Genomic DNA, 21,836 nt, shown 5'->3' with positions numbered 1-21,836 from the left:
GGCTATGAATGTGACTAGCTGATCTCAAACAGCAGACTATTGATGCAAGCAGACTTTCCAGCTTTATCCAGAAACACTTGTTTAGCTTTTTTGCATATATCTAGCCAGCTGGATATCTCAGTGGCATAACAATCCCAAAATTCAGAAGGACCTTTTCCTTAGCCAGATTCAATGTCCTCTCAACAGCCATTACTGAAGGAAGATACCAAAATATCCCCTTGAAGCAGAGGCTATGTCCATATGGTGGAGGAATAATTGAATAGATAGAATACTGTATTGCCTCTCTATGAAGGTGCTCTCCAGGAATTATTATTTCCACTCTTTACAAAACATTCCAATTTGTTTTTTCTCAAAATAAATTTGATTTTATTTCCTTGACCACAGCCAAGTACTGTGCATAATGTATCATAGTATTAACTCTAGCCTTTTAAATACATTTTAAAATAACTACCGTATATTTTTCCTTTCATCTTAAATAACTCTTGTTTTATTGCTGATCTATGACCAAATAAAGATTTCTTGTACATTTTTATATTTTATACGGATATATATGTATATGTATACTAAGGTAAATTTTATATTGTTTTCTATAAATATAGAATTTTAAATAATAAATGATTTTATATAATCTGATATGTTTCCAAATGTATCAGACATATTAAAAAAATGAAAAGAAATGAAAACTTTAATTTTTACCAGCAAGGAAGAATTCACACTAACTTTTTAAAAACACTTCTAGTTTTTTTGAAATTCCAATGGAAATGCTTCCCAAAGTGCGAAGTTCTTCAGAAATCTATGGATTACTGGTACGTATGTAAATGTTAAGCAAATAGTTTTACTTAATTGATATTGCATATATGGGTTCTACTTGGTAGTAAGTTGAAATATATTTTATAAAACAAGTTTTATCTAACAGGAAGAATATTATTACCATTATTTATTTATTTGAATTTATAAGCTGCTGAACTCCAATGGACTCCGGATAAAATACAAAACTGGACAAACCATAAAAAGAAATAAAAACATTAAATCAATCAGATAGCCCAGACTGAAATAATCTTACATACTACACAGACAAGATCTCTACACAAACAATAATACATCAAAGCCATGTTGTGAGCCTTCCAGAGTCATTGAGAGTTGGGTGGCATACAAGTTCAGTACATTATTATTATTGTAAAAATCGTTAAAAATAAGTTTAGAGGTCTTAAAGTTTTTGCTTTTTTGTCTTATGAAAGTATTTTTTGTCTTATGAAGTTACTGCTTTCTATGAATTGTATATATGTATTCTTTAAAAAAGATAATGAAGATTTAGGTGTGCTATTGTTGTTTACTTAAATCAATTCCAAAGGATATGTATGTATGTATGTATGTATGTATGTATGTATGTATGTATGTATGTATGTATGTATGTATTTGTGTTACAACCCCTGGTATGCCCAAATATAGACTCCTGCCTAATATGTAATACAGCCCAGGTTCAAATCCCAGTAAGGGTATGGCTAGCTGATGAGAGCTAAATAGCTTGAAATGGATCTATACTGGTCTCCCTTTATTTATTTATCAGCACAAATTGGTTGAACTGATTCTTCTCTAAGCTATCTATGGGAATTCTGATTTTGCTGTTTCCTGACCACCGGGGCTGGCTGAGCCAAGATGGCTCACTTCCTCTTTCTTCTTTGTCTGTGAGCATGAGACTCCTCCCTTGAAAGACTTTGTTTGCCTTGATTTAATTTCCACCCCAGAGATCTCCAGGAGCCTCTTCAAACAAACTTTTTCCCTGGATTTGGAATGTTTTTGATCCACCCATCTGTTTTGGTCTTGAATTAAACAACTTATTCTCCTTTGGACTTGCCTGTTTGGTAGCCTCTACCGGCTGTGCTTTCCTACGGACACCATTCCCTGTATAAAACAATAACTATCTCCGAGCTTCATGATGGGTCCAAAAAAATTACCACCTGGAAAGGCCTTATCAGCCCCAACATCTTCTACGTCCAGCCCCATTGCCCACCAGTCACAGTTGGGGTCTTTTCTACAACCTAAAGCCCCTGAAGAGAGTTCAAAGGATTTCTCTACTCAGCAGATGATTCAGGCCCTCTTAAAGGGACAGGATGAAATGAAAAAACAGCTGCAGGATTTAAATGATCAGCTCAGAGAGACACAACAAAAAACTACACAGAACGAGCAACGGATAGGTGTATTGGAGGAGGGTGCGGTTGGGATGAGGAGCGGCCTGGAGGCAATCCAAAGGGGGAATATAGAATTTGAGAATCATATGATAAAAACGGAATTTGAAAGGATGTCTTTTTTTTCTTAGGTTTCAAAATTTACCAGAAGTTGAGAACGAAGATCTTAAAGAGATTATGACCACAATATTAGCAGAATATATTAACCGAGATAAACAACAGCTTGGGTGGGATATTGACTTGATTTATAGGATTAACTCAGCCTATGCAAGAACACATAATATCCCAAGGGAAGTTCATGTTAAATTTCTTAGAAAAACCACAAGAGATGAGGTTCTAGGAGCTCAAAGGGGAGGACCATTAAAATATAAGGATAAAGAAATAGCCATTCTTAAGCAGATCCCAAAGAAAGTAAGAGATAAGAGAAGGAAATATACCTTCTTAGCAAAAAAAACTATATAATAATGGGATCTGGTTCAGGTGGCTGTTACCAGAAGGCATGTTGATTTTTTGGGAGTGCAGCAGAATTAGAATTAACACAGTTGCGGAAGCAGAGGCTTTCATGAAAAAACATACTGCTCTATTAGGTGATGTGGGGGATCCTACAAAAGATATAAAGCAGGGAGGAGCTGAGGCTCTCCCAGTGGACGGGGGGGGGGGGGAGAGGAGACAACAAGAAGACTCAGATCACAAAAGTGAATTGAAACACTATTCCAAATGTTGTTACAATGTATTTTTAAGGAAGTGACAAAAGTAAAATGATTGAAACATACTGATGATTTGGTGTTAAACTTAAAACTGCTAATATCTATGTAAATGTTCATAGTTTTCTATTTTTCATTTTTGTAAAAGTTGCGAGGCCCGGGGGGGCTTCTCCCCCCCCCCCGCACGATGTAGCTGTCAAATTGGTCCATAACCTTTTACCCTTTTTCCTTTGTAAAATTTTTTAAAACCAATACAAATTTTAACAAAAATAAATAAATAAATAAAGGGAGACTAGTATAGATCTATTTCAAGCTATTTAGCTCTCATCAGCTAGCCATATCCTTACTGGGAATCGAACCAGGGCTGTATTGCATATTAGGCCGGTGTAATTGCCACTAAGCCACAGGCTCTCTTCCTTATCAGCTAGGCCAGGGAAATAGGTATGTATTTGTGTTACAACCCCTGGTATGCCCAAATATGGGAGGGAGCTCACTACTCCCCTTTTCTGTCCTTTCGGCTCATTACAGAGGACCATCCAGGCAGAAAACCATATTTTTATTTTTAATGTTGCCTTTTTTATATTTGTGTTGTATTTGTGCTGATAAATAAATAAAGGGAGACTAGTATAGATCTATTTCAAGCTATTTAGCTCTCATCAGCTAGCCATACCCTTACTGGGAATCGAACCAGGGCTGTATTGCATATTAGGCCGGTGTAATTGCCACTAAGCCACAGGCTCTCTTCCTTATCAGCTAGGCTAGGGAAATAGGTATGCATTTGTGTTACAACCCCTGGTATGCCCAAATATGGGAGGGAGTTCACTACTCCCCCTTTCTGTCCTTTCAGCTCATTACAGAGGACCATCTAATATGCAATACAGCCCTGGTTCGATTCCCAGTAAGGGTATGGCTAGCTGATGAGAGCTAAATAGCTTGAAATAGATCTATACTAGTCTCCCTTTATTTATTTATCAGCACAAATACAACACAAATATAAAAAGGCAACATTAAAAATAAAAATATGGTTTTCTGCCTGGATGGTCCTCTGTAATGAGCCGAAAGGACAGAAAGGGGGAGTAGTGAGCTCCCTCCCATATTTGGGCATACCAGGGGTTGTAACACACACACACACACACACACACACACACACACTTATTTATTTATTTATTTATTTATTTATTTATTTATTTATTTATTTATTTATTTATTTATTTATTTATTTATAATAAGGTATTCGGGTCTTCCCGTGTAAGATTGAGAAAGGACCTGAATACAACAAAACCAGCATACCTACACCCGTGAAAATCTACGAAAATAAATACACACACACACACACACACACAGAGATAAACACAGTAAGGATTGTGTGAGTTGCCTAGGTATAAGGTTTTCAGTTCTAATATTTGATATATCACCGCTAAAATCTCAGTGTAAATGTGAAACCCTCATATTATATGAATTAATAGTGTGTCACTATTTAAATCCAGAAAAGTATATGACACAATGAAAATCTATTTTGTCAAATGAATCTGGAAGTTCCAAGAGTTGAGATGTTTCTAGTAGCATGATCTTCTTTTATGAATCATTACAGCTATTTAAAACTTACATGTCATGGGTTCTTATTTTTGAACTTACATTTAAAGTGAAATAACAATAAACTAATACATTTATTTGATTAAACAATGTTTGCTTTACTTAAAGATTAATTTTAACTTTTATTTTTGTTGTGTACAGCTTCTTGGCTAAATTAATATGCAAATGTTGGACATTTGCCTATTTCTTTGACAGTTATTTTTAACCATTTAAAGCATTCAAATTGCTATGTGTAAAGAGTTTGGGTAAATAGTCAGTGACTTAAGTAATGTTTAAGCCATTCTTATCTCATATATTTCATTGCAAGGAGTTTGGGGAAAGATGGCAAAAATAATTGTGCAAAACTGAAATGCTGAGCAAAAGTAGTGATTGCTTGATAATGTTTTCAGCTTCTAAAGGAACAGCAGATACTTTTTAAAAAATCCCTTTAATACAAATTTCTGTACAAAGTAGCTAAAACGTTCATATTAAAACATCCAAAACTTAATATTTGGTTACAGGAGGAATTATTGAATGCACATCTTATTCATAGAGTTGTAGGAATTGGAAAAACAACATAGTCCCTGTACTATGACCATACTCTTGTGATATAACTGCTGAAAACTGAGAGTCAGGTTTTCAGTATTTTATAGTAGAGAGATACATGAATATTATAGCGTAAGGAAAAAAAAATTATAGGTTTTTCTTTAAAGTAAAATAACTTCCTCTAAAACCTTACCCCAGGTCCATCTATTCTGTCTTTAGTGTCTTTACAAATATCAAATGAAGTTCTTAATATTTAAAATGTTATGCATACACACACAACACATATTCATCTATTCTAATCAAATAGGATCCCTAGCATTTAAAAAAATCTTACTTAAATGTATTTTTAAAATAATACAGGAGTCTTTGCTTAACAATCCTAAGTGTGATTGGAATTTCCATAACTAAACAAAAGAGTTTTTAGGTAAAATAACATGTGGCTGTATCACTTTGTGACATAAATTCTAGTAGTCCCAGTTGTGGGCATTAGGTGAAGATCTCACTTTTCTGTCTATGGAGATTCTCAGTCATCTAGGTCATGGTTGTCCCAAAGGTGCTTTTTCAAAAGGCAACTGGACTTTCCTTGACAGATAAGAAGCGAAATGTCTTCAAGGAAAAACAAAGCCCAGTTGCCTTTTAAAAAGCACCTTTCACTCTTCTGCTTATCAAAAACTGTCAGCTGTCTTTCAGCACTTAAGAATCTTACTCAGCTCCCCCATCTGTATCACATCTCCACTGCTGCTACCTACCCCTGCTGCCACCACTGCAGGTGTGCCTCATTAGCAGGCAGAGAAGCAGAGAAGCAGGAAGACACAGTGAAGTTCAGCTGGGTACAGAAGGGGTAGACAGTAGTGGCAGAGTGCAACGTAGCCAAACTCAGAAATTGTTGGGAAGATCAGCAATTGAAGGGCTCATTGCTGTCATAAATAAAGGTGGGCTGCCAAGCAATCAAATTTTGATCACGTGACTATCAGGATCAGTAGTGGGCTTCAAATGTTTTTAAAAACCTATTCTGTAGGTGTGGCCTATTTTGTGGGTGTGGCTTGGTGATCATGTGACCAGGTGTGAGTGGCCAACTTGTAAAATGTGGTGAAACTCATTTAACAATTTTCTTGCTTAGCAACCAAACTTTTGAGCTCAATTGTGATCATAAGTTCTTTTTCTTTCTTTCTTTCCTTCCTTTCTTTCTTTCTTCCTTCCTCCTTTCTTTCTTGTATCACTCTCCCCCACCTTCTTTCTTTCTTTCTTTCTTTCTTAATTTCTCTTCCTCTTCCTTCTGTTCTTTCTCTTACTCTTTTTCTTTCTTTCTCTCTCTCTCGCTCTTGCCCCCACCCCTCTCACACACACATACCTTCCAGTTGGTGAAAATTTCTGTTTTGCCAGCTGGGAGGCTGGCAAAGAAGCCTCATTTTCCCTGCTGCCTGCAGCTCTCAGAGGAAGGAGGTAGGGAAGCGAGCCACGGGCCCCATCTCTGCTTCCTTCCTCGAGAGCTGGCTTCAGGGATGGCAAGCCTCTCCCGCCACTGCACCCTTCACTCACCTTCCACCTGGAGGCTCTGCCAGCGGTCCCCTCCTGAGAGAAGCGCAAATGGCCACGAGCCTCCTGAGTAGGACGCTGGACACCGGGAGTGGCAGTGGCACCCACTGTTGCTGCTGCTGCTGCTCCTCCCCAGTAATGCAGGCTTCTCAGAGAGCATTAAGTTGCAGGTGCACCGATTTCAGCAGCTGCATTTTGCCTTGAAACTTGCTGTCCTGGGAACATGAAGGGGACATTCTCTCAGCGGTAAGTCTCTCAGGCAACTTTCTCTCTTGCTGCGCAAGAACCTCCCGCTCCAGCCTCCCCTGCCCTACTACATTTCCCATTCACGCAGACCACGTGAGTGAGCAGGCGTGCGAGGGCCCCTGATGATATGATGGGAGCTGCAAGAAGCCAAACTGCACCCAGCCATCTTTACTCCCTCCCGGCTAAGGGTGGGAACGCCTGAGACGCTGCTGGGGGAATGTCCCCTTTGGATTGCCGGGACAGCAAGTTTCAAGGCAAAACGCAGCTGCTGGAATCGCCTTGTTTCCAATCCATCTTTTTCCTCCCTCTCCATAGATCCCCCCCAAATTGGAAATGAGGCGGCTGTGAAAGACAAGGGAACGTGCCCCATGTGGCTTCTTCAAACAGGCGAAGAAGGAACAGGAGGGGAGTTTGACTGTTGGAAAAACTCCACATGGAACTCCCCTCCTGTTCCTTCTTCTGCTGTTTGAAGAAGCCATGCGGGACGCACTCCCTTGTCTTTGACAGCCACCTTGTTTCCAATTGGGGGTGGGGGAAAAGAAATCCATCTTTTTCCTCCCTCTCCATGGATCCCCCCCAATTGGAAACAAGGCAGCTGTCAAAGACAAGGGAACGCATCCCAAATGGCTTCTTCAAACAGCAGAAGAAGGAACAGGAGGTGAGGATTTGTTGGACAAGCCCACGGGCCTGCGCTGCTCTCTCCTCTGACAGCCACCTCGTTTCCAATGAAGGGGGTGGGGAATCTATGCAATTTCCTCCCTCTGCATGGATTCCCCACCACCTTCATTGGAAACGAGGCGGCTATCAAAAAGAAGACGGCAGCGCACGCCACGTGGGCTTGTCGGGGCCTCCGGAAGAACGGGTAACATTAAGGCAAGCTAAATTTCACCAACCAACGGGTATACCGGTCTGTACTGGCTGAAACCCACCCCTGAGGGGTGCTTCAACTATCATCTGTTCAGCAGCATCGTACAGTTAATGGTAATTAAAATAGCAGGTTTTAAAATTACAAACTTGTTTATGTCTCTTCCTCTTTCTCACTACCTATTTTGCTGGCAATAGAAAATCTCTCCTACCCTGGTGAGTAGGATTTTGTTAGAATACAGTCAGTTTACATCTTCATTCATCTTGCTTAGATACAGTGCATTTCTTCAGGGAAAATCCCTCTTTGTTGTAATGAAATCTCCTTCTCAAAGTTTAATTACAATTGAAGTTCAGTTGATCACTTTGCACCAGTTTAAAAGATTAAAAAAATGAGACTAGCAATTATATAATTTCTGGCTAAAAATGTATTAGAGCAGAGAAAGTTCTTTAAAAAAAATCAGTGGTAGCTTAAAAAATAAAGATATCCCCGAATGGAAATGCACTGGCTATATTTTATGCATGGCTCACTAAGTTGATCACTGCTGTTGAGAGTGCATGTGCACATATAATATTTGAAAAGAAAAGCTATTTTTGTCTCAGTGATGTATCTATTTGCTAAATGTCCATACTTTTGCCTGTTTTCAAGAACATAATAGTATTACTCTCTGAACTCTTGGATAATAGTTTCAGAGCATGACCATTGAATATAAGACTTCCTAGTCTTCCACTTCTGTATAATAATAGGCACTAATCTCTATTTGTGAAGCATGGTATTTACCTTTTTTTATTGTAGCCTCAAGGATTACTTGAACTCAAATGATGTCTGCTTTTCAGTTAGGTAGGCTCCAGGCTGCTTCCTAGATGCCATTTGTGGATTTCCAGTATCTTGAGATAAGATTTATTGGCAAAAATATTTTATCATGATGTAATCTGAAACTGTTTTCATTTCTAGGAGTAGTGTAAGAATGAGAATAGTTTCACGCCCCCCCCCACCCCCCCGAAACCAAACTTTGCCTTTACTGGTGATGTTCAGGATTTTAGATCCATTTCTGCAGCTCCAGATGGTTTTCTCTTTCCTCCCTGCACACAGGGGAAATCTTTTGGCAGGCTGAGGAAGGGAGCTGAATTCTGAAGATACCTTCACTTGCAACATTCCCTGCTGGTTTCCCCATTGACTTTCTAGGAAACATAGCAGAGAAGATTACAGTTGATGATCACATGATTGTGGGGTGCTTGGCAACTGGTTGCAAGTGCTAATAATTTGCCAAACACCCATGGGTGTGCAAAAGCATTATTTCCCAAGCTGTCAATTTGAATTATCATTAAGTGACCAATCATTAAGCAAGGACTAAGATCGGGATTAAGTTTCCCCCCACCATTCCAGGTTGTTTATCATGCTTAATGAAGCTACAGGGAATTATACTTCAGCAGCATTTGAAGGAAGAGAGATGTGTCCCTCATTGTTGTGCCACATATGTGGGATTCTCAGGACATCTACAGTGCAGTGGAGAACTAAATATGCCTTTTATTTTGACAGATGACAATTTTCTCTGTTCCCACTATTATTTTTATTTGCATTTCTGCTAACAATTTTACATGTTTTATTTTAATTTGCTTCTGAGCTATAAGCAATCATATTCTAATTGAACATTATTTTCCTTTTTTGTAAATTAATTGAAAACAGCTGCATAATTTTTCTTTTTAAAATGGCTTTTTTGGCAGAGTTCTGGAGCTTTGACTGGTGTGCCAATTTCTGGGGTGAGTTTCATAAATAAAGCTATGATATTTTAATATAATTTTTGCCAAGTATTAGAATCTTTAACCATATCTATGTCAAGGTTCCAACATACACTAATTAATTCATGAGTTTCAAGCTAAGTTTCAAAGGAATCCAATGATTTATTAGGAGCAGTGTGTCGCCATCTACTCGAGTGAGGTTTGCTCTGGTACACGTAGGTTATGGCCCGCCTTTTTTTTTTGAAAAGTTTTGTTTATTTTTTCCATAACCACTTACATCATTAAACTTACAGTGTGTCATCTGGGTACAGTCTTTGTGTCATCATATTTAACAGTTACACCATTTTAATCTATTTTATCTTGCCTTTACATTTACATTTCACCATGAGGTGACGATGCTCATGAGCAGCCACCCGGTAACACCCCTTTCTAGCCAGACAGAGTGTCACTCACCGACCCAGTAATATCCCAAAGGCGCTAAGGCGCGTGGCATTTTGCCTGGCTGGAAAGAGAGTTGCGCGAGCACTTGTTCTGCCTCCAGCTCGCGTGCCTCCCAGCCTCACCATGCCCAGCTCTCCCTGTAGAGCTGGGCCAGGGCTCTGAGCATAATCGGCTTCCAAACTCCGGAGATCCGCTGCCGAGTCTTCCAGCAGCAGCCGCTCTGGGATTACGCTCTATGGTTGGCTGGCTGCGGGAAGACTCTCTGTCCCACCAGAGTCTTCCAACAACCAGCCCACAATCGTAAGAGCATAATCCCAGAATGGCTGCTGCCGGAAGACTCGGCAGCGGATCTCCGGAGTTTGGAAGCCGGTTATGCTCGGAGCATGGCGGTAGCGGGGCGGCACCCTGGCCTAGCTCTACAGGGAGAGCTGGGCATGGTGAGGCTGGGAGGCATGCGAGCTGGAGGCAAAACAAGTGCTTGCGCAACCTCTCTTTCCAGCCAGGCAGAGTGCCACGCGGCTTAGCGCCTTTGGGATATTACTGGGTGGGTGAGTGGCGCTCTGCCCGGCTGGAAAGGGGCGTTGCTGGGTGGCTGCTCGTGAGAGCAGCTGCCCGGCAACCTCCCACTCCAGCTGGGCACAGCACTACTCACCAACCTAGCGGTATCCCAAATGCGTCAAGCAATGTGAACGCCTTTGCCCCCCCGGCTCCTGCGACTTTGCGCCTTCAGGATATAGCTAGGTTGGTGAGTGGCACTCTGCCTGGCTGGAGGGGGTTTGTCCAGGGGGCTTATTATTGGGGGAGGGCGTATATTTTTGCCCACAGGAAAAATATGGCATGGCCTTATTATCAGGACATGTAATTTCAGGGAAACACGGTATATATGGTGGTCTTGTTGTATTCGGGTCTTTTCCCATGTATGATTGAGATTGTCTTGGCAATGTTTCGGCGAGGTCTCACTCACCATCCTCAGGCTGGTGTTTTTGGCTTAAAGTGTGGCCGGAGCTGCCGTCTTTCTATAAAACTTGGGGGGTGGAGTGCTGGCTTTGTTTCAGTAAGTGGATTGATTGGGTGTGTGGCTGTATCATGATTGGTAGATTGGTGCTTATTGGTGCTGGCTGTGGGTCCATTGTTGTTTTGTGTTGGAGCAGCCTGGGTGGTGGGTGGGACTTGTTTGTTTACCAGGGCTGGTTTCCAGATGTTTGGTAGGTGGGAGGTATCATCATGTTTATTCATGTTGTATTAACATGTTGTCCCTGTTCCGTCCCCTGCCTCACCAAGCCCTTGCTCAGCTCTCCCAGGGCACCGCCACTGGCCATCGCCGCCACACTCTGAGCATAACTTCCAAACTCCAAAACTCCACTGCCAAGTCTTCCAGCATCGGCCGTTCTAGGAGTGCTCTCTATGGTGGGCTGGCTGCTGGACAGAGAGTCTTCCGGACAGAGAGTCTTCCAGCAGCCAGCCCACCATAGAGAGCACTCCTAGAGTGGCCGTTGCTGGAAGACTCGGCAGCGGAGTTTTAGAGTTTGGAAGTTATGCTCGGAGTGTGTCGGTGGTGGCCAGCGGTGGTGCCCTGGGAGAGCTGCACAAGGGCTTGGTGAGGCTGGGGGCAGAACAGGCGCTTGCGCAACCCCTCTCTCCAGCCAGCCAGAGCTCCATGTACTGACCTAGGAGGTATCACGAATGTGCCAAGTCGCGGGAGCTGGGGGGCGGGCAGAGCGCCACATGGCTTGGCGCCTTAGTGATATCCCCTAGGTCAGTGAATGCTCTCTGCCCGGCTGAAGAGGGGATTTGCTGGGTGGCTGCTCGTGAGCGTGGTTACCTCATGGCTGCTTTGCCCCTGAGGCTGTGCCCAGCTCTTCGGGAGTCCGCTCGCAAGGGAGCAGCTGCCCAGCAACCCCAAATCAATAAGCCCTCCATGATAATAAGCCCAAGTATACACACACACACACACTGATTTTGTTCTATTCGGGTCTTTTTCCGTGTAAGATTGAGATTGTCTTGGCAACATTTCGTACTTGTGTGAGCAAAGCACACAAGCACGAAGCCGCAGGGACCAGCCTGAAGATGGCGCATGGGACCTTGGCGCAACGTTGCCAAGATACTCTCAATCTTACACGGGAAAAGACCTGAATACGCCAAGACTTGCATACCTGTACCCATGAAAATCTACGAATATATGTTTGTGTGTGTGTGTGAGTGTATGTATGTATATGCACACATATATACATACATACATACATACATACATACATACATACATACATACATATATCACACACAAGGATATATAACACACAGGGATATCACAAAATCTTGTCATATAAATTGGTGTCCACTAAACAATTATGTTTGCAAGGTGACAAAATATAACATTCTAAACGTTTGTCTATGGAGATTCTTAGCTATCCAGGTCATGGTTGTCCCAAAGGTGCTTTTTCAAGAGGCAACTGGACTTTCTAGTTTTTCTTTGAAGGCATTTCACCTCCCAGGTCCACTTGTTTGAAAAGAGGGGTCAAAATTGAACAGCCCTCTCTCAACAGAGTGGGAGGGATATGACATAATCTGTGTCCAGTCTACAACACAGTTCTTACAACAGTTCCAAGAAGGCTCCACACCCATTTGCACCACTCAGGTGATGCTGATGACACAAATAAACCTCCAGGTGGCCTTAACGATTTGCTAAAAGAATGCAAATGACCATCTGTCTGCAAGGAGTATAAATCCTTCCATTCCCCACCATCTAGTCAGAGTTGAAGAAGCTTCTTGGATGAGAAGCGAAACATCTTCAAAGAAAAACCAGGAAGTCCAGTTGCCTCTTGAAAAAGTTCCAAATATTTCTTGACTGTATATATAAAGAAAATCAGCCAAAATTATTCCTCTAAAAAGAATCTAATTTGATGACTTAAGTAAATAAATGCATAAACATTTTTGTTAAATATTATGGAATTATTTGTTTTTCCAGTGTTTAGGTGATCAGTCTGCTGCACTAGTAGGACAAATGTGCTTCAAGGATGGCCAAGCAAAGAATACGTAAGATTAACATGAAATATTATATTATAGACTTATTACAGGAAGGAAAATCAATACAATTTTAGTTGATTTAAAACAATCTAGTATCTCTTAGAGATGTGCAGATAAAGCTATTTTTTTCTGTTGGGTTAATTTCAGGTGAACAAAATTTTGGATTTTAATAAAATATCAATAGGAATAAAAGTGCTGATCCATTTATTGGACATGTAAAAATTGGACATCTATCTTTTAACAACCAAAGCAACACTGTGTGCACAATTATTAGGCAAATTGTATTTTGGAGGATTAATTTTATTATTAAACAACTACAGTGCTCTCTGTCAATCCAAAATGTTAATAAACCTCAAACCTGAACATTTAAGAAAGTAAAAGTGAGGTTTTTGACTTTCCCAGGAAAAGTGGAGCTCTGTAGCCATTACTGATCCAGCCACGGGCCCATCTATCTGGTCCGTCAAGAGTCACTCTCATCAGTCCATAAAACCTTTGAAAAATCTGTCTTCAGATATTTCTTGGCCCAGTCTTGCCATTTCAAGTTATGTGTCTTGTTCAGTGGTGATCTTCCTTACCTTGACCATGTCTCTGAGCACTGAACATCTTGTACTTCTGGGCACTCCAGGTAGATTGCAGTTCTGGAATGTGATAGCACTGGAGGATAAAGAGTTCTTGGTAGCCTCACATTTGATTCTTCTCAAATCTTTGGCAGTTAATAGGCATCTTTTTTTTTTGCTCAACACGTTTCTTGTGACCCTGTTGACAATTTGCAGCAAAACGTTTGATGGTTCTGTGATCATGCCCCAATATCTTAGCAATTTCAAGAGTACTACATCCCTCTAAAAGACTTTTTATAATTTTTGACTTTTCAGAGTTCAGTTAAATCTCCATTTTGTTTGAGGAAAAGAAGCTGCCTAATAATTATGCATACTTGGACATAGAGGTTTGATCTGCTTAGCCTCACCCTCCCTTGTTATACAAATATGCATCATCTGATATGCTTATAGTCACTAAGCATTCTAATTTATACAGCTTGGAGGTGGAAAGTATGCATAAAAATGATACGGTCAAAATATTCACTTGCCTAATAATTGTGCACACACTGTATAGGGAGTATAGGAATAGAAAATGTGGACATTTAGATTGTTGCTATTCATGAATAGCTTTAGAGTGATTTTTTTTATTCCAAGTTTTTTTTATATGTATCTGCTGCAAGTTCAGCGATTTAGCTGAAGAATTACATTCTGTTTTTCAGATGTACTTCAGTAACTTGTTTTTTTTCCACTGTAGTTATGGAACAGGCTGCTTCTTACTCTGCAATACAGGCCATAAGGTTGGTGTTATGAGTGAAACAATTTGCTGTTTTTCAAATAAATGGACCTTAGTGCACAATACTTAATTGTATATTTTTTTAAAAATAGTTCAGTATGTTTCCTTTGTCTTTAATGTCTTCTATATAATTTTTAAATAATTTTAAATTCATGTAGCCATTCATCTCTCAAAAGGCAAGTTGGAATCATATTGTAATAGGGCTCCTGGTTCAGGCTTCATAATATTTTTGAGAAATTGATTAGTATGAAACCCTTAAAGAGATACCCATATTAGAACACTAATACATAGCCCCGTGATGGTGAACCTATGGCATACGTGCCACGGGTGGCACACGGAGCCATTTGTTAGGGCAAGCGAGGCATTGCCCTGTCAGCTTCAGTGCGCAAGTGCATGTTGGTCAACTGACTTTGGTCTTCATTTTCTGCTGTTTTGCACGTTGGGCCATTTTTCTCCTTTTGGAGGCTTCAGGAAAGTGTCGTGAAGCCTCCGGATGGCGAAAAAAGGCCCTACAGGCAACCCAGAAGTCCATTCCCGAACTTCTGGTTTGTGCATTGGGTCGTTTTTCACCATCCAGAGGCTTCCGGAGGCTTCCCTGCATCTCAATGCACAAACCGGAAGTTCGGGAACGGATTTTCAATTTGCGTGTAGGGCTGTTTTTCGCCCTCCGGAGGCTTCAGAGCCTCTGGAGTGCCTCCCGGGGGGGGGGAGGCCATTTTCACCCTTTTCAGGCTCCTAGAAAGCCTCTGGAGCCTGGGGTGAGTGAAAAATGGGTCCACCGCGTACCAAAAGCGGGGGAAGGGTGGGGGTCGTGCACACGTGTAGGGGTTGCACGCATAGAATTATGGGTGTGGGCACGTCTGCACACGACCCCTCCATGCTCCCCCTGCTTTTGGCATTCAATGGCAAAAAGGTTAGCCATCACTGCATTAGCCAGTGTTTAAGACAATTTAAAAATAATTATTTTAGTATTTTGGCAATAGCTATCTTCAACATGAAATAACCAATTAGATTTCTAGGTAAGTAATTAATATAACCAGAAAAAAATATTGTTTATTAAGATGTCAAAAATGTACTTAGCTATCATTATTCCACCATGAAATTTTTATTGGTAAGTAATTAATACTTTGAACTTTCCACTTCAATTTTAAAATTTTACATGACTATTATACAGTGACTTTTCCTATAAAGCAAGAATAAGTAATAAGTAATATTTTCTTTTTCTGTTTTTCTCAGCCTGCACTCTCTGAGCACGGTCTCTTAACCACTGTGGCTTACAAATTGGGCAGAGACAAGGATGCCTGTTATGCATTAGAAGTAAGTCAAATTGTTCATTGCAGGCATTTTGGTTTTTCAGTTTCAGTGGATGCCAAGCAGCTACTTTAGAAGTGGGATTCAAAAAAATTTATTATTGGTTCTGTGGGCATAGCGTGCCTTGGTGTGTGTGGCTTGGTGTGGGTATGGCCTGGTGGGCATGACAGGGGAAGGATACTGCAAAATCTCCATTTCCACCCCATTATAGGGCAAGAATACTGTAAAATCTCCATTTCCATCCCACTCCAGAACGGAATGGGACCTTTTGTCTCCTACCTTGGCTGTCTCTCCTCCTCCTCCAGCATTCCTCCTCTAGCGATTCTCTTCTGACTTTTCTCCTCGGCTGACATGCCACCACCCATTGTCCTCGGCAATGGGCCACAGCCCCTCTGTCCCACAAGCTTCAGCACTGCCCATTCACCAAAGGAGGGTTTGTCCTGAGTTTTTCACCACCCGAAACAGTTAACCACCAACCAATTGCCTAGCTGCCAATGTCAGCAGCCATAAGCCACTGTGCGATCAATCACAGCATTGATGCTTCGGGCTTGGGGGAAGGGCTGCTACTCCTTTGTATCTGATCGTGCCGGAAGGGAAGGGCGGGGAAAGGGGAGGGGCGGTAAGTATACCATCTTCATCCAAAGGGAAGGGGAAGAGATAGAGAAAGAGAGAGAGAGAGATTTGAAGTCCATCCATCCATCTTCCTTCCCCTCCCTCCCATTCCTCTCCCTTTCCTTCTTTCCTTCCTTCATTTCCTCCCATTTCTTCTTCTTCCTTTGTTCCTTCCTTTCCCTCCCTACCATTTCTCTCCTTCCTTCCTCTCCCTCCCATTCCCTCTCTCCTTCCTTCCTTCCTCTCCCATTCTCTCTCTCCTTCCTTCACCATCCCTCCCTTTATCTTTATTTTCTTTTTCTTTCTTCTTTCTTTCTTTCTTTCTTTCTTTCTTTCTTCTTTCTTTCTTTCTTTCTTCTCTTTTCTCTCCCTCTTTCTCTTTCTTCCCTTTTCCTCCCTCCCAATCCCTCTCTCCCTCCTTCCTTCCTTCCTTCCTCCCCCAGTTGGTTGCTTGTGATCCACTGGAAGATATCAGAGTGATCAGCATTTTCAGGGGGTGGGGGTGGCCAACTATTTAGTGATGGACGGGGGGGACACTGCCTCCTGATCCATAGACAAGCTTTATTTTCAAGCATCATGGTTTCCTCGCTAATAAAGTGGGATTTCATATTTAAAGCTAATTGCAGGGTTAGGCGTTCCGTTCCGCCCTTATGTGAAATACGTTTCAGGAGCAAACTGATGTAGGCAGGAGTGGCCTCATCTAGCCCAAATCCACCAGTGCTCTGAAGAGCAATTCCATTTGTCTTGATCTTGATGCAAATGACCCCAGCTCATTGCTAGTAATATATTCCTTTTTTTAATGAATGCAGAGGGGGAGAGGGAGGGATGATATCAAAAGGGAGACAGATGGAGAGGTTCACCACGATACTTGCAGACAATCCATTTCTGGGATGGCACCATATGTCATAGCAGGAAAGCCCAAGACTATTTTTAGTCCTTGACCTATGACTGCCATTGAGCCCAACATTTTCGTTGCGAAGTGGGACAGTTATTAAATGGATTTTGCCTCATTTTACGACCTTCCTTGCCATTGTTCCTAAGGGAATCACTGCAATTGTTAAGTTAGCAACACTATTTTTAAGTGAATCCGGCTACCCTACTGACTTTGCTTGTCAGAAGGGCTCAAAGGGTGATCACGTGACCCCGAGGACAAGGGTTTGGACTAGATGACCTCCAAGGTACCTTCGAGATCATTTGACTCTGGGACACTGAGACCATAAGTAAGAGTCAGTTGCCAAGCATCCAAATTTGGATCATCTGACCATGGGGATGCTGCGATGGTCATTAAGTGTGAAAAACAGTCATAAGCCCCCTTTTCCAGTGCCATTGTAACTTGAACAGTAGCTAAGTCAGTCACACAGTTGCTAAGTGAATTTAGCTTCCCCGACTCTCTGTTTCAAAGCGAGACGACTGTTCAGTGAGCTTTCACCCACTTTACAACCGGTCTTGCCACCATTGTTAAGCAAGTAGTTGGAGCTCTTAAGTGAGTCACATGGTTGTTAAATGAATCCGGCTTCCCCATGGACTTTGTTGATCAGGTCGCAAAAGGGGCTTGCGTGACTCCGGGACACTGAGATCGCCATAAGTAAGAGTCAGTTGCCAAGCATCCAAATTTGGCTCACCTGACCATGGGGATGCTGCAATGGTCATTAAGTGTGAAAAACAGTCATAAGCCCCTTTTTCTGATGCCGTTGTAACTTGAACGATCACTAAGTCATTCACACAGTCACTAAGTGAATCTGGCTTCCCCGAATCTCTTGCAAAGCGAGACAGCTATTCAGTGAGCTTTCACCCACTTTACGACCAGTTTTGCCACCATTGTTAAGTGGATCATTGTTTAAGTCAGTCAGACGATGGTTAAGTGAAACTGACTACCCCAGTGACTTTGCTTGTTCAGACGGTTGCAAAAGGGAGATCATGTCACATGACCCCAGGATGCTGTGACCGTCATAAATGCGAGTCAATTGCTATGCATCCAACTGTAAATCACATGACCATGCAATGGTCATGAGTATGGAAAATGCTCAACAGTGGCATTGCAACTTTGAACAGTCGCTATATGACACAGTCATAAGTTGAGGACTACCTATACAGTTTTCCAATTTGATGGCGATCCTTCACTTATGACCGTCATGGCCAGCTGTTACCAATGTCGTATGTCCATACATAAGATGCCGGGGGATGGTGGGGAACAGTAGCCCAACTGCAGGATCAGGTGTGGGGTGAGGAGAGAGCAGAATATCAGTTTATTTTATTATTTTCTTCATCTGAAAAGGAACTCCCCTTTTTATCTCCCCATCCTCAAAGTTCCCATTTCGTCCGTATATCTTGATATCAAGATATGAAAATTGAAGTCCACATGGAACACTTTGAGCTACATGGAATGATTCCTTTGTAGCCCCTTTTTTTTCCTGGGGTGTTTAGATTGCTCTGGCTTTGATTTTCCTCCCCTTTACGCTTAACAACCTGTAAACAGTTAGAAGAGCACTTCAGGAAAACTTAAGATGCCAGAGGTGCAAGGGGTACATTTGCAGGGGATAATGCCAGCAATTGTGGTCTTTACAGTAGACGCTTTTGGGACTTCCTGTCCCAGAGAACCACTGCCTGGGATTCTGCCAGAGAGGCAACAAGTGACTTGCATGATGGTAAATATTCATCTTATAAACACTGGATCCCCCTCCCTCAACCTGGAGAAGCAATGGGGGCTCCAGACTTCCTCTCTCATTGAACCATTGCCTGAAGACTGAAGATTCTACAGAGGAAGTCAAGGAAATCCATCGCATAAAGCCGAAGGCAGATCAAGGATGCCAGAGAAGCAGGACAGAACCTCGTTTTGTGCCAGCTGCAGGGAAAACCATCCCATAGCAAGCTGCCAGTTCCTGGATGCAATCTAACAAAGATGCGAGAGAAGGAGACACATTGGTAAAGCGTGCCGGGCCAACCAACCAGCCATGTACAATCAGTAGGCCGGATACCGACAAAGACAGGCAGAAGGGCAGATCAGATTAGGAAATCTCAAAATCCAAACAGCCGCAGGGAGACCAGAGTTGTGAGCAACAAAGAAACAACCATAGGTCACTCCAGCATACAAAACTCAAAAAAATTCCTTATCACTGTCCTAATCGAGGGGTCCCAATGTGATATGGAGATAGACTCAGGGTCAGTCCTGACCATTATGCCCTGGAATAATATAAAAAGGGCAGTCCCGGAACTGGAAAAGAACCAGATGAAACCGCAAAAGACATTCAAGGAAACAAGTTCCTGTCCTAGGAGTCAGATCCTTTCAAGTGGAATTTAAAACATTCAATGGACAATTGCAGCTGATCATCGTACATAATGACATCCCAAGTCTGCTGGGACTGGAACGGTTCGAATCTCTGGGTTTAGAAGTAAGGGGCATCCACACAGTCCAAGACGACAGCACCAAGGACCTCATGAAGGAATTTGCAGATTGCTTTGACGGAACTTTGGGCAAGTACACAGGGAAACCCATTTCTTTAAACCTAGATCCCAATGTAGCCACCATCAGAATGAAGCCAAGGAGAGTCCCCTTTTCTCTTCTGCTTAAAATAGACAGTCAATTAGAAAACTAATTGTCCAGGAAATTTTGGAGCCAGTGGATCACGCTAAGTGGGAGACCACAATAGTCACCCGAATTAAACGGGACGGGTCGATTTGCATCTGTGTGGACAATATATGTACCAGAAATAAGGCTTTGCAACAGAGCACCTACCCAGTGCTAGTCATCCAGCATCTGTTGCATTCACTAGGCAAAGGCACAATATTCACAAAGCTTGATTAAGCACAAGCCTTTCATCAGCTGCCAGTGGACAATGCCACAGCAGAAGCCCAGACCATTGTAATGCACAGAGGGGCATTTAAATGCCGCTGCTTACAATTTGGGGTGAGCGCAGCTCCAGGACTTTTTCAGAATATAATGGAACACCATTCACCCAACCCCAGAAAAGATTAAAGCTATAAAGAAAGCCCCCTCACCCAAGAATCAAACAGAACTCCAGGCTTTTCTTGGCTTATTAAACTTTTACAGTATATTTCTGCCACAGAAGGCGACAGTTGCTGAAGCATTACACCGACTTCTAGATACGAAGGCCAGTTGGAACTGGGGAAGAAAGGAAGCCTCTGCCTTCTCCACTGTAAAAGACTTATTGTCATTGGATAGCATCCTTATACAATATAATGAGACTTTACCCCTCCTCTTAACATGTGATATATCCCCTTTTGGGATCAGTGTTGTACTCGGCCATCACCTGCCAAATGGAACTGAGGCCCAATTGCATTTTACTCTAAAACACTATCAGCCACAGAAAAGAAATACAGCCAGTTGGACAAGGTGGCGCTGGCTGCTCTAGCGGGGGTCAAGCATTTTTATGAGTACCTATATGGCAGGGACTTTGAACTCATTACTGATCACAAACCACTTTGGGGCATTATTGCCGGGGATTGCCACACCCTGACTATGATGTCCCCAAGAATGACTAGATGGACAATTTTCCTGGTGGCATATAACTACAGATTATTACACCAGCCAGGCAAAGACATTGGCCATTAGATACCCTCAGCCAGTGCCCCCTTCCAGACTTTGTTGAAGACCCATCCCCCACCACACCCATCCAGCTCATCGAGGATTTTGAAGCCAGCCCGGTCACAGCAACGGAGATAGCAGGGCAGTCGGCCAAAGGCAAAACTCTGTTGAAAGTTCTGAACTGGGTGTGGAGGGAGTGGCCGGAGGGGCCAGTGGGGGATGACTTCAAACCATTCATAACCAAACAATATGAGCTGTCAGCCCAAGAGGGATGCCTATTGTTGAGGGATCAAGTGGTTGTACCACACAATCTGAGAAAGCAGGTATTAGAGGCATTTCAAGTGGGGCATCTGGGCATTGTCCAAATGAAGGCTTTGGCCAGAAGCTATATGTGGTGGCCAAACATGGACTGGGACATAATGGCATGAGTGGCAACGTGCACTCAATGCCAGGAGTCCAGACCAGCACTACAAAGGGCACCCATATGAGACTGGGAGAAACCCAGAGGGCCATGGTCGAAAGTACACATTGATTTTGTGGGGCCGGTAAAGGGACAGACATTTCTGATTATTGTAGATGCATACTCGAAATGGCTTGAGGTAATCTTAATTACCACAACAACAACGAAAGCAACAATCAGGGCATTAAGGGGAGTTTTCGCCATCCATGGGCTACCAGACGTCCTGGTATCCAACAACTGGGCACAATTCACTACAAAACAATTTGAATCATTCCTAGCAGAGAGGGAATTCAACATGCCCTGGTTGCACCTTATGGTCAAGCGGAACGAATGGTGTGGTTCACAAAAGAAACTTTAGCTAGGATGGGCCCCGGAAACCGGCAAGCCAAAATAGACCAATTCCTGCTAGCACAACGCACAACCCCTAGTGCAATCATGAACCGGCGCCCGGCAGAATTATTTTTTTTCAAAAAGTTTTTATTTTTTTCATTTTCATAACATATAATCACATGTATACTATTACATAGTCAGCATCATATTGTATTATTAAATGTTTACATCAATTCATCTTACCATCAACTCCCAAAACAAATTATTGGCTCTTCTGCTCTCCATACACCATATTTGTACCTTATCCATCGTTTTCTTCTCCCTCTCTCCTCCTCCTCCCTACCTACTCTGCCATCCTTCCCTTCTCTACTTTCCCTTCCTCTCTCCTTCTCCTC

The 21,836-nt window shown here is 42.3% G+C and overlaps 1 protein-coding gene across 5 annotated transcripts in view; it reads left to right on the top strand.

The window, feature by feature from the left end:
* Positions 1-21,836, top strand: part of GK (glycerol kinase) — a gene marked incomplete at its 3' end in the record, with an annotated part of 127,241 nt that overhangs the window by 62,109 nt on the left and 43,296 nt on the right. For 3 of the 5 annotated variants that reach the window (XM_081952248.1, XM_081952244.1, XM_081952247.1), the window contains exons 8-13: positions 740-806; positions 7,853-7,870; positions 9,377-9,412; positions 12,798-12,865; positions 14,147-14,189; positions 15,422-15,502. In XM_081952248.1, coding sequence (XP_081808374.1) covers positions 740-806; positions 7,853-7,870; positions 9,377-9,412; positions 12,798-12,865; positions 14,147-14,189; positions 15,422-15,502 — 313 coding nt within the window. The remainder of the gene's footprint in view (positions 1-739; positions 807-7,852; positions 7,871-9,376; positions 9,413-12,797; positions 12,866-14,146; positions 14,190-15,421; positions 15,503-21,836) is intronic. The other 2 variants (XM_081952245.1, XM_081952246.1) reach the window with 1 other exon arrangement.

The sequence above is a fragment of the Natrix helvetica genome, assembly GCF_964273705.1.
Source record: "Natrix helvetica genome assembly, chromosome: 4".
NCBI classification, from domain to species: domain Eukaryota; kingdom Metazoa; phylum Chordata; class Lepidosauria; order Squamata; family Natricidae; genus Natrix; species Natrix helvetica.
Note: the sequence above shows the minus strand (reverse complement) of the source record. Positions and strands in the feature narration are given on the sequence as shown.